At 42.8% G+C, this 18,081-nt stretch overlaps 1 protein-coding gene across 5 annotated transcripts in view; it reads left to right on the top strand.

The window, feature by feature from the left end:
• ZNF800 (zinc finger protein 800) overlaps positions 1-14,699 on the top strand; it is a 63,356-nt gene extending 48,657 nt beyond the window's left edge. For all 5 annotated transcript variants that reach the window (XM_089327990.1, XM_051848018.3, XM_089327988.1 and 2 more), the window contains one exon: positions 14,362-14,699. In XM_089327990.1, coding sequence (XP_089184116.1) covers positions 14,362-14,548 — 187 coding nt within the window. In that variant the 3' untranslated portion in view covers positions 14,549-14,699. The remainder of the gene's footprint in view (positions 1-14,361) is intronic.
• Positions 14,700-18,081: the final 3,382 nt, after the last annotated feature.

Genomic DNA, 18,081 nt, shown 5'->3' with positions numbered 1-18,081 from the left:
ATTTTTTTAAGAAATTATTTATGTATTTGAAAGGCAGAGTTACAGGCCGGCGCCGCTGCTCACTAGGCTAATCCTCCACCTTGCGGCGCCGGCACACCGGGTTCTAGTCTCGATTGGGGCGCCGGATTCTGTCCTGGTTGCCCCTCTTCCAGGCCAGCTCTCTGCTGTGGCCCGGGACTGCAGTGGAGGATGGCCCAAGTACTTAGGCCCTGCACCCCATGGGAGACCAGGGGAAGCACCTGGCTCCTGCCATCGGATCAGCAAGATGCGCTGGCCGCAGCGTGCAGGCCGCGGCGGCCATTGGAGGGTTAACCAGCGGCAAAGGAAGACCTTTCTCTGTCTCTCTCTTTCACTGTCCACTCTGCCTGTCAAAAAAAAAAAAAAAAAAAAAAAGGCAGAGGGGCAGAGAGGCAGAGAGGGAGAGGTCTTCTGCTGGTTCAGTCTCCAAATGGCTGCAGCAGCAGAGCTGAGCTGGTCTGAAGCCAGGAGCTTCTTCCAAGTCTCCCAGGCAGGTACAGGTGCCTGAGTACTTGGGCCGTCTTCCATTGCTTTCCCAGGCCACGGCAGAGAGCTGTATCGGAAGTGGAGCAGCTGGAACTTGAATCAGCCCCCATGGGATGCTGGCACTGCAGGCAGCAGCTTTTACTTGTTACACCACAGTTCTGGCTTGACTTTATTTTAACTTTGCTGTTGATTGAATTATTTCAGTTGCTATTATTATGCATAAAGGTGCCCTCTTGGATGACTCTTTATCATGTTAATAAAAAAATCACATTTGTGCTAGTGATACCTTGTGGTTTGAAATACATTTTGCTCTAGTAAGGAACCAATTTGAGTCTCTTGGGAGAAGGGCTTCCCTCTAGGTTGAGCTTCTCAACTTTTCTAGAGAGAAGTCATTGAATCTATGAAGGATTATACGTAACTATGCAAACTAACATTTGTCTCTTACAAAATAAATGCCTGCAATCCTGTTTTCAGTGTCCTGGAGGAGTTTGGCATATAAAGGAGTTCTGTACTCTAGTAAAGCCAAAACTTCCTTGGTTAGACTGGTGGTTGGTTGATTAACCAGGGCATGAATTTGAATTGCCTATGAAAATTAAAAAACATAAAATTATTGAACTCCACATCTGTGAGATTATAATTTCTGTTGGTAGAATCTAAGCTTCTGCACTTTGTACCAATTATATAGGTGATTTGATGGGTTAGCCAGAACTGCTTAACTGTATAAACCAGAAAACGTCAAGCTTTAATATGTAGACAGACTATATGGGACCTTATTAAAATGCAGTTTCTGACTCCATCTGGGGAGGACCTGAGATTTTCCAGTTCCAACAAGTCTCCATGTGATGTCCATGCTGATCCTTGCTCTGAGCAGTAAGGCTGTAAATAACAGCCCCCTGCATTTTAGATTTTTTTTTTCTTTAAATAGTATAGGTGTACCTACTCTTGTTTATTTCATGAATTTCATGGGCTTGAGATCCAGTCTAAAATAGTTTTGTGTTGGATATTCCCTGTCATTAAAGTTTCAATACATAGAAGGTGAATTTTTGTCTTTTTTCTCATTACCATCAGATGTATGATAAATGTGAATCTGAAAGTCATTTCTCATGTCCATACCTCCTGTCAGCTATGGTCTTTTGAGGTCAAGTAAAAGACAGATACATGTAGAAGCAAGTTGTCTCCTTAAAAATAAAACTCGACTCTCTGAAGGTTGCATGTGTTTTATTTTCAGCATACTATTGTTAGGAGTAGTTTTGTTTATTGGTATTTAGGCATTAACTGACAATTTTAGTTTTTGAAATACTCAATTCTTAAAATAACTTTGTGCATTCAAAATTTTTTTAAAAACATTGTTTCCAGGTCCTCTTCATTATTACTTTTAGTTTTATATGGTCAATATAGGGGTGGAAATAGCTTTATAGCCTTGAACCATATTATCTTTGCTCCTAAGAATTAAAAATAGCCCAGGTCTCACTGGGGCTGACCATAGGAAGCTGGTTTGCTGATGTGACTACAGCTGATTCAGGGGCTGTGGGTGTTGGCAGGCGTGTTTGTTTACTTCTTAGTGATGCATAGGTGGTACCCTAGGTATGCAGGCAAACAGGTATTTGCTAGAATGAATTAACCCAGATTCCTTTTTATCCTTGTTCGTGATGTAAGCCTTTGTGTCACATGTTAATTAAAGAGTTTATCACTTGCAGGACTAGTTGTGTTTGAAATGAGATGTTTATTTGCCTTTTAGAGATTAAAGTTTGCAGCTTAAACTTTATTGAATAGAAGATGAAATTGCTTAAAATAGTATCAGGGGACAGATGAGTAATAGTAAGCTAATTAAACCTTTTTAATGTTGAGTATGTTCAAGTATCAAAAGCTAGAGGATTTCAGTGTCTTAGGTTGGCTCTCTGAGCTCCTGTTGTGGTGCAAGGCGCTGAGTTGGGCTAAGGTTGCAGAGAGGAGCAGCCCAGCTCCTCTTCTCAAGCGCTCTGGGAGGGGAATGCCGTAAAGGGAAGAAATCTCATAAATCCTATATTCGTGTTCTTGAGTTTCGAAAGAGCTAGCCTGGTAGAAAAAGTTTTCTGGTCAGGACAGAAATGTGAAACCACAAGTGTATTCCAAATCAAGAAAGATCATACATGTTAAGTAAGTAGTTTGAACTCTATCTTGAAGATTAGGAGTACCTGTTGAGAATTTTGTTCATTTATTTGAGAGGTAGAGAGAAGGGTCTTCTATCGCTGGTTCACTCCCCAAAAGGCTTCCACGGAAAGAGCTGGGCCCATCCCAAGCCAGGAACCAGGAGCCTCTTCTGGGTCTCCCACATGGGTACAGGCGTCCAAGTACTTGGGCCATCTTTCACTGCTTTTCCAGGCCACTGGAAGAGAGCTGGAATAGAAAAGGGGCAGCCGGGACACGAACCCGCGCCTATATGGGGTGCCAGCACTACAAGCAGAGGCTTTAACCTGCTACACCACAGCGCCAGCTCCGGGGTTGTAGTTGTATTAGGTACTGTGTTGTTTTCAGATGATTTTGAAGTAAAAGCTATTAGATCTGTTTAAAAATATTTCTTTAAAAAGGAAGTAGCTTATTTCAAAAAATAAAACAATATTAGCCTTCTTAGACCAAACAGGATTTATTTATTGAGTCTCGTTGCTTTGATCTGTCCAGGAGTAGTTCTTGCTTTAGCCCTGATGCCTCTGACAAAGTCAGGAACTGTGACGGTGTAGCTCATCTAGGCAAGAACACCAGGAGGAAGCCGTCAGGCCTGTGGGATTCTGATACTCCAACATGACCCATGCCATCAACTTGAGGAGTTTAGTATCCACAGCCTGAGTCCAAGGGAAAACAAGATGTTCTTAGAAGTTGAGCAAATAGTTGAAACACATTAATTTTACTTGGCAAAGATGCACTTTTTGGGCTGGTGAATACTTAAAATAATAAACAGTAGGTGCTGCATTGTCGTATATGTTCTTATGGCCCTCACTAGTTTCTTTCCTTTTCACCACCCCCCCTTTTTTTTTAAATTTATTTGACAGAGTTACAGAGAGTGAGTGAGAGAGAAAGGTCTTCCTTCTGTTGGTTCATCCCCAAATGGCCGCCATGGCCGGTGCTGCGCTGATCCAAAGCCAGGAGCCAGGTGCTTTTCCTGGTCTCCCATGCTGGTGCAGGGCCCAACCACTTGGGCCATCCTCCACTGCCCTCCTGGGCCACAACGTAGAGCGGACTGGAAGAGGAGCAACCAGGACTAGAACCTGGCACCCATATGGGATGCCGGCGCCACAGGCAGAGGATTACCAAGTGAGCCACGGCGCGAGCCCCTTCACCCCCTTTTTGAAGGAGGAACCTAACAGTAGGACTTTTCTTGATCTTATCATCCAGATAACTACTAGAAATCAAATGGAAATTTTTGTCCTCCCGAGACTGAAAAGCAACAGCCTGTTTGCCCCCTATACCCACAGGCCAGTGGCTGCTTACCAGGGTGTACAGAGTGACTTTGAAGTCTGCTCTGCTTGAGATTGAAACTATTGATTGAATACAGAAAGCCATCCAGTTTTTTGCCTTTTTTTTTTTTTTTATAACTTTTAAAATCTGCTTTTAAAGGGAAGAATTCCTGGGAGACTGTATGTCAAGTTTCAGTAGAGTAAGTTTCATGGATAAGTTATGACTCCTAAAAACTGAAATAAGTAATAAGGAATGCTGACAGATCTGAACTAGAGGAGATAGCTAAGGTTTTCTTGTTTGATGTATAGTGAAATGGGGAAAAGAGGCAAACTTTTGGTGTGTTGAAAATGGTTTATTTTCCTTGTTGTTTGAACTTTTAATTGCTAATAGGGATTAGCATAAAAGCCTAATATTGTCATCAACTAGCACAGAATGGTATGAAGGTACTTCACAAAGTTCATGTAAAATAGAATTAAAAGGTAATTTTATTTTGATAGAAGTTATTGAAATCTGCATAATTTTTTTCATAATATATTCTGTGGCCATTGTGAAGGCCTCTTCTGTGCATGGATTTCAAAAGTTTTGTACCAAAATAAAACATCTTTTAATTCCATTTTCCATGAATTCTTAGAAGTGCCTTTGTATTAACCACTGATTTTAATACTAGTTTCAAATCTTCCTCTTAATTTGTTTAAATGTTTTTTTTTTTTTTTTCCTGGCAAGCTCTGTATATGGAGTCACATCTCAGTAAATTACTAATAGATTATTGACTAAGGTAATATGTGTACTTAAGTGTTAGAAAAATTACAATAAAAATGGACAACAGAATAGAATTTTAGGTACTTTCTACATTGAAGACTTCATTTAGTAGCTTTTTTTTTTTTTTTTTTTTCCACAGGCAGAGTGGACAGGGGGAGAGAGAGAGACAGAGAGAAAGGTCTTCCTTTGCCGGTGGTTCACCCTCCAGTGGCCGCCACGGCCAGCGCGCTGCGGCTGGCGCACCGCGCTGATCCGAAGGCAGGAGCCAGGTACTTCTCCTGGTCTCCCATGGGGTGCAGGGCCCAAGCACTTGGGCCATCCTCCACTGCACTCCCTGGCCACAGCAGAGAGCTGGCCTGGAAGAGGGGCAACTGGGACAGAATCCGGGGCCCCAACCGGAACTAGAATCCGGTGTGCCGGCACTGCTAGGCGGAGGATTAGCCTATTGAGCTGAGGCGCCGGAGTAGCTTCTTTATATTGGTTGATGTTCTTTCTTTCCCTGTTCCATCATTTTAGAGATAAATTTTGTTTAGAACTCTTAGGTATATCAGTGTGTTATCAAGAACACACATTCTTTATCCATGTGATAATGAATACCTTGAGTTTACATTGTGTATTTTGCCAAAAGTTACTAAGTGGTTATACGGTATTTCTTTAGTTTTATAAGATCATTAGATCACTGATAGAAGATAGTTTTTTTTTTTAATTTTACTTTAATTCACAAATGTTTGGTAGCAAAACTCACACCATTCTATTTCATCAACTAGGCCCCAGTTCACAAATGTAATCAATGGAAAAGTAAAACTGGCACTTCTTGATTTCCTGGCTTTGTGTTTTTTGGGTGGAGCTGGCTCCTGAGCAAGAAGGTTGCGATAGGAAATAATATTAGGTACCTGTAAGAAAATACTGGAAGAGGTTGCCAAACATCATGTATAAGTATAGTTTTTCTCATATGTAAGGATCCTGCCCTATGACAGAGTCGAATCTAAATGTATGCTGATCTTGTACTTAAGCATAGTCAGTCAGTTTGGATATATTACTAGCATGTCATCACTCCTATGGAGAAACCTTTTTTTGGGGGGGGAGGAAGGGAGTCTGGGGAGAGACTGATTCAATCCCCAAATTATGGTAACAGCTGGGGCTGGGCTGGGACCAGAGCAGGAACCAGAGCTGGAAGTCAGAAACTCAACCCAGCTTTTGCATCTGGGTGGTGGGGACCCAGTAACTTGAGTCATTGTCCCTGCTTCCCAGGGCTGATAATGAAACCCAGGCACTCCAATGTGGAATGCAGGCATCTTCATAACTAGGCTAAACTCTTGCTCCCTATGTAGTACTCTATAAAGAAAACTTTTCAAAGTAATATTTTGTGGGGAGCAACTGGGAGCAACTCGGACTAGACTAAGTTACTGGAATTAAGACTTATTCTATGCATCTGCTCTCCCACAATATGGCGCTGAGAAGGGAGGAAACAGCTTCTACACAGCTGCTTCCAGTTCAGCCAATAAACTGTAGGACCTGCTCCTGATTGGAGGAGAGCAGCGTACTCGGTGTGTGGGTAGCAGAGTTGGGATTGGTGGAAGAGGACTATAAAGGAGGAGAGAGACAACATGCACCAGGAACATCTAAGGGGAACATCTATCTGAAGGAACACCTGTGCAGCCCCCGAGAGAGCCGGCCGGCGGTGTGCCGCTCCCCCGCGGAAGTGGGGAAAGTGGCCAGGGGGAACCGCCCTTCCACGGAGGTGGAAGGGACGGCAGCCAACCCGGGAAGAACCAGCAGCAAACCCAGGGAGGGCCGAGCAGACGAAAGAACAGCACAGGGTCCTGTGTCGTTCCTCCACGAAGAGGGGGAGCGACATAATGGTGCCGTGACTCGGATATGAAGCCTAGGCAGGGTTTAGTGTCGTTCCTCCACGAAGAGAGGGAGCGACATATTTAAAAATAATTTCTGGCATATTTAGCCAGGTTACTGTTTAGAATCACACTACAACAAACTAAAATAATCATCCTACTACCAACTACTACTTTGCTACTATCCTTCAAAGACTGAATTCTCTTGCTAATTTCATTTTGCCTATGCCAGTGCCTTCACTTTGATTGTTATATAAACTCCATTGTCTTTTTTTATGAATCTGTTCTTGACAGTTTGAACCATGGTGACCTCCTCCTCTGATGAATTCACATCTTCTGCCTTACCATTTATTTTTCACGTTCATCCTTTGTGTTATTTTTACATTATTAATTATGTTGTCCCCATGATTAGACGCAATGCCCTTTGAGACTCAAGACTAGTGTTTTCACCAGATAGCATGTAGGGTTATGAATGAGTGGGCCACTGGGCCTGTCTGCATCCATTGTGTTCTGTAAGGTGTAAGTTTCAGTTTTCTTCTTTTCCCAAGTCTTCATGTCTAAGCCTTGTGTTGGTCCATTCTTGGCTACCCTCCTCTGGTTCTGGTAGTATCTTCTGTTTCGGAAGATTATAGATGATTTTATGAGATTCTTGGGATGATTTAAGGAGAATACAGGAAGTGATTTTTCCCCTTTTTCCTATCTCAGGATTTATTTTGAAACTCATAAAAAAATCATAAAAATTCTACCTCTTTACATTTATTTTCAATATTTATTTATCAAAATGTTTTGAGAGTGACCTTTTAGAAATAATAGTTTGTATATATTAAAAAAGAGGAATCATTCAAGCAGATTTTTACTTTTGACACAATAAAAAGAAGGGGAACACCATCAAGTCCACAAACCTGAATTTTCTTCCCAAACTCTCTTGCTTTTATTATGTTGTTTTACAGCCTGAGAGAATGGAGCCAGCAGAAATGTAAATAATTATAATATCATGACATGTAAATCACTGCAAAATAAGGATTTTTTTTAAATTTCACTATGTGGAATTTTGTGTACACCTCCTTTTGAGCCATAATTCTATTGAATTGTAGATGGGAAATCTAGACCTTGAGTATGATCTCATTTTAAAATGGATAAAATCGAGGTAAGTGATTATGTGAGGTCACATGTGTGGTTAATGAAGAAGTCAGGAATAGAAGCCAGCTGTCTCTTAAAGATCATTTTCTTAGGTAATGACATGTACATCTGAAAAACCAAAAACAGTACAAAAAGAGGAGTACAGTGAAAGGTAAGTTTTCTCCCTACCCCATGTTTCAGTTCTCATTTCCTTCCTCAGAGGCAGAAGTTACCAGTTTCATGGGCTTTTAAGAGATGTTGTTTTATTGCATTCAACCGTATAAATGTATACCTTTCTCTTCATGCAAATGGTAGCATGCTGTATACACTTTTCCATACGTTGCTTTTTTTTTTTTAACATGTTTAATAATATGTCTGGAAATTGTATAACCGATGCATTTTTTATTTCTTGATCTTTGAGCTTTCCATTTTATGATACTGCCTATCATTGAGACAGTCGTTTTTTGTTGGTATAAATGGAGTATTAAGTAATTCTTCATTTCTAGTATATCATGGTAGCACCTCCTTTGCAGCATAATGTAATATTTCGTATTTCTTTCAGAGAGAGAGGGATCATGATTATCCATTTTATGATAATGTTGAAGTGAAAAAATAACGAGAAATTTATTAACTTTGCTGATAGTTACCCAAAATAGCTAACTGAGGTACTGACTTTTTTGTTTGAGAAAGAAATGGCAGTTGATGTTTCCAGGGAAATTAGTTTACCTTTAGATTTAAGTAAAAATTTATCTGATGTGTATAAACCAGTCAGTTTATCTCAGAGCTCTGAGAAGCAAAGATATGGCAAATACCAAACCACAAATGTCTGTTTCATTTTCTAAAGTTTTAAATCTCCAGTCTCTCATGCAAATTACAGAAATGGTTTCTCGTTTATTTCTCCAGTTTTATTTTAATATTTTATTATTTTAATCTTGATATGATCCATGATCATCTATAAAAACACACCTTTAGTTTTGATCATTGTGAGCTTGTTTATCAATATAACTTGTCATTATAATTTTACTGGCTTATTTTTCTGAGATTCTTTTAGAACTGCTTGATTTTAGATCTGATGGAACAGTTGTGTCACAGAGACAAATCTATATAAAAATACGTTTCCCATGCCAAATATCTATGATAGGATTATATTTGATTTTTGCTTTAGATAGTTAATTAGTCAGCAACCCTGCATTCTTCCTAAAGATGGCAGTACTTCTCAATGTATTGTTTATAGGGTAATTCTATTGGGGAAAAAAACCCAGTAATATTATAATTCCAACCAGCGACTGGAAAAAAGTTAATCAGACAAAGTATATTTTCATAACATCAACACAGTAATTAAAATTCAGTAGTAGAACAAGTTAAGATCATATCCTTGAGGTTCATAGCGTTAGTGCAGCTGTTAACATGTGTTATCCTCAACCCTGAGCACAAGGTACTAAGGTCTTACTGTGTTTTGACATTGGAATTCTTGGTGTAAGAGAGTGAACTGAAGTCTTGTCAAGAATTGTGATCTGTATAGTAGGAACTTGCTAGATTGATAGGTCTCTCTTCCATGGCGATAAAATCAGAAAATAAAAGCTGACAAAGCACCCTAAACAGAAAATCCCGAAGTAACCACATATTGCGTATCTTTGCAGACATATGAAATGTTTTGATATTTAGTATTTGATAAAAGTTTATGTGTCAAAATCTTTTTTTTCCTGTTGCTTAGATTGGCTAATTCTTTTGAAAAGCAAAATAAACACTTCTTTGCATTTTAAAAAACTAAACAACAAAACCTTCAGCCTTCTCTCCTGTAAAAACTAAACTCCAGATTCACAAAGTAGTGCTCTGGAGCACGGAGAAACAACACTATTTTGTTCCTCCTTCTATTTCTGATTGAATGATTTTCTCTCTCTCTCTCTCTGATTGTGTGTGTGTGTGAGTGTGACCACATGGGACTGTGGTTCAAAGGTGAACAGTACAACAGCAGACCAGCTGCCTTGCCTGACCTCCCAGCTAGCACTCGCATAGCAACTACTTTCTAAGACTTGTCCTGATCGTTGGTTCATCTGGAGAGGTGACTGGGTACTGGAGGGCTGTCTCACTCTAATCACCCTGATAGGTACTGGTGTGTAAGTACCACATTGCCAGTTCTTTAATTTACAGTGAAGAAGCCAGGATGTTTATGGTTCAGTGTATTTTCTCTTAGTAGGGAAATCAGCATGGAAAACTAAATTATAACCAGAATGGTGCTTGATGAGCATTGAATCAGATGACTGTTACATTCATCTTTCTCATAGGGATACAGCTGCCACTTAGACCAGATATTGTTGAATTTTCAGAGCACCTTTTCTGCTCCAGGGTATAGAAACATGTCCAACTTTTCCTTCATGGTTTATTTCAGAGGTAAATAGACTATCTCCTTCAACCCATTTTTCTTAATTACAGGTTAATAAAATTGAGCAAATGTATGTGACTTAGTCCAATGCCTGGCATATAGTAAATACTCGTAAATAATAACTACTCGTGAGTGTGACTGGTGTTGAGTCCAAGTACCCTGTGTTACTTCCAGTGTCAAAGCAGCCTTTTGGGCCATTTCTATAGATGATTGATCACTCTCATCTTTTATGTTCTGAGTTATTTTTGTTCTTTAATTCTTTTTATTTACTTCATAGATCCTCAGTGTTTGAATTCATGAGTTGTGTAGGACAATACCTTTGCCTCTTTGTGATTTTTTCACCTACTTTGTGTATGAGATCTCTGTTATTTTAAAGTTTCAGTTTCTTGCTCTGAAATGCTCCATTTCCCATGGTTCTTTCACTTGTAATGTGCATCTCTTGAAAGAGATGATCTTTAAGTTCCTGCTCAGCTCCCGAATCCATTTGATTTTATCTTACTTGCATAGATGATGCCAGTTGTGGCCCTTTCTGTTGAATAACTGTGCTCATCTTCATTTCAAGCTTTGCTTAAATTCTTTCTCTGAGTGTGAAGCTATTTTGAAAGTGGTAGCAGCATCTGAATCCTTAGAAGGGAAATATGTCTATGGCTTTGGGAGGTAATGATTGAAAATCCATGGCCAGAGGTAGGATGATGGTGAACTCAGCTGTCAGCAGTGACACAGATCTGACAAGTACCCAGCTGATAAAACATTTTGTGTGAAAATGAGTGCAGAAAGGAATGACTCAGATAAATTAGTTGGTTACTCCAGCAACAATAAGCATTATTAGCCTTCCCCTCTACATCCATCGGGAAGATGAGTTATTGTTTCAAGAATGGAAAAATAAATTGGGGAACAGGGAGAATTGGCCACAGCTCTTTGTATGTTGTAAAAAACACAGGTTATGGTGTACTGTGATCTGGTGGTGTCAGAGCAACCTTGGTAGGAGATTGGAAGAGGGACACAAGATGTCAGCTTGCAGTGATACGGAGTTCAGTGGAAGAGACTAGCTTTGGTCTGGATCATGAGATGGAGAGTATTTGAATAGATAAAAGGAGAGAGAAAGCACTTTTTTGATGGGTGAAATGCCAGGAACAAAAGCAGAGGTGAAAAATAGTTATATAAATATAGTATGTTAAGGGAATGACAAGCCAATTTAATTTGGCTCAGAGGTTCTTAAATGTGGTCCATGAAGGGCAATCGAGGCAATACTTCTGTCAAATGACATCACTAACTCCAGACTTGGGGGGAAAATGGGGAGCATGCAACCGGATGAAACTTACTTAAACCTCTCAGTACTTCCAGCTTCATGTTTTCATGTGCCTTCTATGTCACCAAAGGAGAATCTTGTTTTAGAATACTTTTTTTGGAAACTGTAAAGACTATCAGTATCTTAATCTCTCTCACTCTCACTCTCGCTCTTGCCCTCGTTCTGTCTCAAGTGAATATTCAAAAGGAAGGAAAAGAAAATCCTAGCGCTGTGAGGGCAGGTGGTGCACCTGTGAGGCCAGAGGCCAGGCTTGCTGCACGTCACTGTGCCACGTTACTTTCCAGGAGAGATTGCCAGGAAGTAGCAACCAGAATCTGATTTTTTTCTCCACTAGACAGAAACTTGCTGACTCCAGAGATACTAACTTGATTCTGAAGGCAGAAGAAGTAATGTGACTTGACTCTTAGCTTGAAAGTCTTGGAGGAGTTTGGTGTTACAGTGAACAGGCTCCCTTACCCTGGCACAGCATCCTTTGGGACTCCGCTCTCAGTTCTGCTTAGCTTTGTGAATTAAGGACTTTAGCACTTGGTGTTGCAGGGGAAAATTTGTGACTATCAAAGATAAAGTATGTGTTGCTGTGTCAAAGGCTGCATCCCACCTTTAACTCATTTAAAACAAGTCTTACTGGGACTCACTATGAGCAGTTAGAATTTTTGAAATTTTTTTTCCAGGAAGTGAACATTTTTCTTGTATGAAAAAATAATAAGGTAAGGGAGGCATAATCCTTTGTAAACACTGTGTTTTATAGATTGCATCTGCTCAGGGAGTCGGTTTCTAGTGGAATCAAGGATTTTCTCTGCATGTTCCTGGAGCAGGAAGTTCCTATCTTTAGTCAGAATCTCATGCCGGTCTTTGCAAAACTCCCCTGTACGGTTAGAAACTATTGATTCAGCTAGTGGAGACAGAGCTGTGTTCTGGGTGACTCTGAGCAAAGGAAGGACAGGAAATGAGAAAGCTCACGTGAAGAACGTGGGCAGGACTGTGACTGGTTTAGGGATTCAGGTTAGCCCCAGGGTCTGAGGCATCCTCTGGGTCTTCTCAGATGGGAAACTGTTATCTTTTTAGTTCTTTGTGTCTGAGCACAGTGCCTAAGACACATCAGGCACTCCAGAAATGTTGAATCAAATTGAAACCATCCTATGGATAATGAAAGCTGGATATAGCACCAATAATAAAGGTTTTTCTGTCTTACCTGCACGTAATCCTGTTTTGTTAAATCATTTGGTGAGCAAGAAGGCTTTTGAGAAACGATAACTTTATAAAAATCCCCCATAGCCTTCATTTTGTTCAGGGCAGTTAGCACAGGCTTTCGACTTCTTAGGATTTCTTCTAAGTTTTATGTCTTTTGCACATTTTTTACTAAAAGGTATTCCAAGATCCAGTGCCTCCGTTCTGGGAGAGGATGAGGTGATTCATTAGGTCATCATCTATTTAAGTAATAGTCCAATAAACAAAGATTTACTGATCACTAAATAAAATCAGTCTCACAACTTTGATGGCTTAAAATACCTTTGGAACTTATGAAGAGTCTTCTGTCAATTTAATAATAAATTCCTGGAAATCCTCTATATTGTATTATAACCTTATTATCACATTTATTCATTTTTCTGAAACAAGATTTAGCAGACTCCCTAGATATTAATAAATTAAAATTTTGAATGTGTTATGATTGGAAGACCAGGAAGTTTAGACTACTTCAATGCAACATTTTAGTTTTTACTCTTTTAAACTCAAGAATATTATTGAATTATAAAACATTAGTATTGTAAACATTTATTCCAAAAGTATGGTAACTTTGTTTCATTTTAAAGCAAATTTTGTGTTTCCAAATTTGTGGAAGTTACACATCAAATTATGTTTGTTAGAAGTTCAGAAAACTTTCCTCCCTCCAGGTAGAAATAATAATAAGTAAAATAAGGTATAACTTCACCGAAGACAGTAGCTTTGAGGAGGGTAAGGTTGAAGGGTAACTGCTCTGTAACTGAGATTTACTTACAACTCTGTATGGAAGATAAGTCGTTGTTGTGGGCTCTGTTCTTTAAAATCCTTGGATGTCCACAGCTGTGCTTCACAGCCCACACTACTGTCCTGAATTTGAATTGGGGTAAAGATAGAATGGGAACAAAGAGTGGCGTAAGTTAACATTTTTATTATAAAAATGTGTATAAAGTTTGGGAACTATAACTAAGAGGAAAGTAAAGAGGACTTGCAGCCAGATCACCCGGGGGTGAGCACTGGGCACACGGGTGTGCTGCTCCCCGTGGTGTGTGTCACCCGCGTGGTGTGTGTCCACACGGCCACCCTCACTACCCGTGCACACGCACATGCACGCACGACATAAATGCTTTCTCGCATCACTAGGTATTATTGCACAGCCTTGTTTCAGTACCCTGTTAAGATCCACTGTAAGAAAAACACGAAAGCCTAGCCAATACGTTATTTTGTCAGGTAGGAAACACTCCATTTCTTTTTCTTTCATTTTCTTTTTGTCCCGTGTTTTTTTTAAAAAACTTCTGTTAATTGCTGTTATACGAAGGTACTTCAAAAAGTTCGTGGAGACATGAAATTGTTTTGGTGCAAAAACTTGAAAATCCGTGCAAAGTATTTTTTTTTGATAAGATGTATTTTCCAGAAAGTTTTAGAAGACCTCGGGGTGGGATACTGACCTTAGCACCTTGCGTGAAAAACCTTGCATGTATTCGCCTCAGGGGAGAATTCTCAAATGAGGATTTCTGGGTCAAAGCATTTAAAAAATGTTGCCGGTTTTGCCGTGTTTCCCCAAAGCGCTGAGACGTTGTCGTGGGAGGCTTCGGTTGGCCGCCGTCTCCTCGGACCCGCAGTTCCAGCCCGGCCGACAGCCTGTGGGGCGGAAGGGGCGGCTCGCGGCCGCTGGGGACCGCGGCGCTTTGGGGAGCCGAGAGGCGCCGCGCTCTCCTTGCCCGTTGCTAACCGGCGTGTCTTTGTCTTTCCTCCCTGGGGACCGCTGCCGCCCGTGCGGGCCGAAGCCTCGCGAAGCCGTCGTCCCGCAGCGCCGCCGCCCTGCGCCCGGCCGCCCCCGGGAGCCGCTGCCCGCCCGCGGGCGCCGTCACCACGCGCCAGGCCGCCGCCAGCTGCCGCGCCAAGCTCCGCGGCGCCGCCGCCCGGGAGCGCCAGCACGCGGCGCGGGGGCTCGGCAAAGCCGCGGCGCCCTGAGCGCCCCGCACCACGGCCGCACGCCGCACAGCCGCTGTACCTCAGGCGCCTCCGCAGGCAGCGCCGGCCGGCCCCGGGCCCTCGGGGAGCGCTGTCGTCGCCACTTCCCCGTGTCCTCCGCCTGCCCGCGGGCCGCGCTCAGCCCCACGCCCTCACGGAACCCGGCGTGGCCCAGGACGCCTTCCCGCCAAGCCCTTCCGAAGGACCGCGTGCCTTAGGGGCCGGGCTGCGGGGGAGGCCTCGGAGCACGACTTCGCCCTGTCTGCCAAAGCCCCGGCTTCTCTGAGAATCTTGCCACTGGACAATGCCATCCACTCCTTTTCCTCCCTCGTAATTTATAGACTTGCTTTTTTCCTGGTCAGTGTCTTTCGCTGTTGGTTCTTCAAAGACTAGCTCCTACTGTAGTCTGCTGCACCTCACACCCTCGTAGTGTCGCCAGCCCCTCCCCGCCCCACTGCTGCCTTCCGCCCGAAGATGGTTTTCATAATTGCCCAGGTCCCCCAAGACTGTCGTGGTGGGTGACACAACCTGGCCTTGTGTAATTCACAACTAGGGTTGGACTCGAACTCCGGCCTCCGGTCCCCTCCTTCCTGTAGACTCATCTCCAGCGACCATCTCCCTTCGGATTCAGTTCTTGTTCCCACGGTTCTAGCCCTTGGTCGTCGTTAGCACCTGCTGCTTCTCTGTACAGTCTTGTCTGTGGTGACCCCGGGAATGCACCTGTCGGATCTCCTGCCCTAAGGAATCCACTATTGGACTTGCACTGAGGCCTCCTCCTCCTGGGCTGCCCGGCTCCAGGGACCGAGCACAACAAGGGTATTGGTTCTGGCTGGTTCATACGATATTCAGGACTCCTTATGAGCAGTTTGGCCTGGGGACTCCCAGTAGCCTGGCCAGAACCGTCTTACAATCTCGCAGCACGAGGCTTTCTTGCCCATTCCCCACTCCTTTCGTTAGGTGTCAGACCTGTCTTACAGTATGAAGGCCTCCTCCCCTTTATCCTTTCCAGGTGTTCCCACAGTAGAAACTTGCAGGTCGAATCCTGACCTGGTATCTGGACCTGAACTAAAACATTCCTCTCTGTCGCCATCTTCATCCCGCATTCCTGCGCGTCGACAGCTAATTGTTTAACCTCATTTCCACCACTACCTGATCAGCTCCAGCCTTGGGTCCACTTCCTTGTCTAGCCTGGATTCCATGGTCCATTCTCCTTGAAGTACAATGCTGTCCGCACACTCGAATCTCAATTTATTCGGACTTAACTTTCCTGACAAAATCCAACCCTGGATAAACGTTGCCATCTACCTTCCATGGGCCTGACAGGACCAACTGACTGTTTTCTTCTAGAAAATCATACAACTCGACCAACTCGTTTTACTCTGAATCCACTATCTCAAACCTCAGACTGGTGCTGTTGTTCCTACCAGAGCCTCAGCTCCCCACTTCTAGGCCCCCCGATTCTACCTTCTCATCTCCCCGCGATGTTCTGATTCCTTTCTCCCCATTTACTTCACGTCTCCCTGAGAAAGCAGAAGCCACGTCATACAAACTTCATCTCGGCCACCGCAGGACCCTCCAAACTAGCTCTCTGGTGACCGTCTCCCTGTGCATAGAGGAAGTTTAGAAGCCAAGCCCTCCTCGTGTGTTCCAGACGCCATGCGCTCCTGCCCTCTCCCCTTTTCTGCATCGTCAGCCCTCCCTCCCCTCCACAGGTCGTTCTCATCAGCTAGCAGACAAGTTCTGTGTCCGTGTCTTCCAGATCTCGGCTTGTGCACATCTTCTCCATCGATGAACTGTTTTCAACTCTTCTTTGTAAACATATCTCTTTGTGGCGTTGACTTTATTTGTTGACTTTATCCATTTTATTTATTTTTTTTTAAATATTTGTTTTTGTATTTGAAAGGCAGAGTTAGGGAGAGACAGAAAAATCTTAATTCTGCTGTTTCACTCTCCAATCAGCCACAACCGCTGGAGCTGGGCCGATCCAAAACCAGGAGCCAGGAGCTTCTTCCAGGTCTCCCATGTGGGTGCAGGAGCCCAAGCACTTGGACCATCTTCTACTGCTTCCCCAGCCATTAGCAGGGAGCTGGATTGGAAGTGGAGCAGCCAGAACTCCAACCTGCTTCCATATGGGATGCTGGCACCATAGGTGGAGGCCTTACCCACTACTCCAAAAACGCCGGCCCTGTGTTGTCTCCATTTTCTGATCTTCTATTTCAGGGCATGTCTCCACTGTCATCCCTGAAAGTGCCCTTGTTAAGGTCACTGCTCACTTCCACATTACCCAGTCTAAAGGGCGAATTCCTGTCCTCACCTCTGCTTCGTTTGGCCACTTTCTGATTCCTTACATTGTCTCCAAGACAGTGTTCACTCCTGGTTTTCTTTTGGCTTCACTGATCGGTCCTTGGTTTTATATTTGATATTCTCCTGCCTAATTTTTAAAAGTTAGGGTTTCTCATCTCTATTCTGGTCCCTCCTTTCTGTTCTTTCTCAGGATAATCTTATCATTTTCCACAGATTTAAGTATCATCTTTATGCTAATGAGTTTCAAATGTATGCTTTCCCCCCCAGACCTTTTCCTCTAAGCTGTAGTCTCACATATCTAATTGCTTCCTTAATTATCTTCCTTTGGATGACTCAGATTTCTCAAATTCAACATTTCCAATATCTAATTCCTCACTCACACCCCAAATCGGTTTCTTCATCTTCCCTATTGCAATAAATAGCACCACCATTCACCCAGTTACTCAAGCCAGAAACCTGGATCATCCTTGATCTTTCTGTCCCCTATGTCAGATAGGCCAGTCCAGCCGATCAGTTTCACCCTGCAAATATGTCTGCAATCTGTCTGCTCCTTTCCATGTTCAGTGCCATCATTTTGTCCTAACATATATATATGTATATGCATTTTTGTTTGTTTGTTTGTTTTCCCATCTGACTCTTGTGACAGCCAGTCCTGCCTGGTCAGCTCTCTGCCACCGCTCTTGACTACCTTCAGTACATTCCTGATGGTGTGGCAACAATGACCCCTCTGAAAAGTTGAACCAAGTAAATTACTGCTTTTACAGGATGAAATCCAACCTCCCTCCACAGCTTCACCCAGCCTTGTAGCATCTGACCTCTGCCTGGGTCTCCAGCGCCACCTCTGCTCCTCTCTGTTGCCCACTATGATGCAGTCACACTGGAACCTCCAACCTGCCCAGATCCCTTCTGCACCTCAGGGGCTTAATAAGGCTGCTCCTCACAGCTTCCCTCTCCCTTACCACAACGCGACCCCTTAGATTACTGCTAACCGCAGTGTTCAGAGAAAAGCCTGCTCCAAGCAGCCAACTGAAAGTAGTCTCCAACCCCCCTCCCATTTGCCATCCCAGTTCTTTGTTTCCTGTGTTTCTCAAATCCCTTCTCTCATTTTGTAACTTTATTTATTTATTTGCTTTTTTTTTTTGGGGGGGGGGTCTGTTTCTCATACTAGAATGTATGAGAGAAGATGTCTAGATTTTTCAGCGTTGTATTCTCAGCCCCTAGCACAATAT

This window comes from Oryctolagus cuniculus, chromosome 3 (genome assembly GCF_051225735.1).
Source record: "Oryctolagus cuniculus isolate XC-2025 breed Fujian yellow rabbit chromosome 3, ASM5122573v1, whole genome shotgun sequence".
Lineage (NCBI taxonomy): Eukaryota > Metazoa > Chordata > Mammalia > Lagomorpha > Leporidae > Oryctolagus > Oryctolagus cuniculus.
Note: the sequence above shows the minus strand (reverse complement) of the source record. Positions and strands in the feature narration are given on the sequence as shown.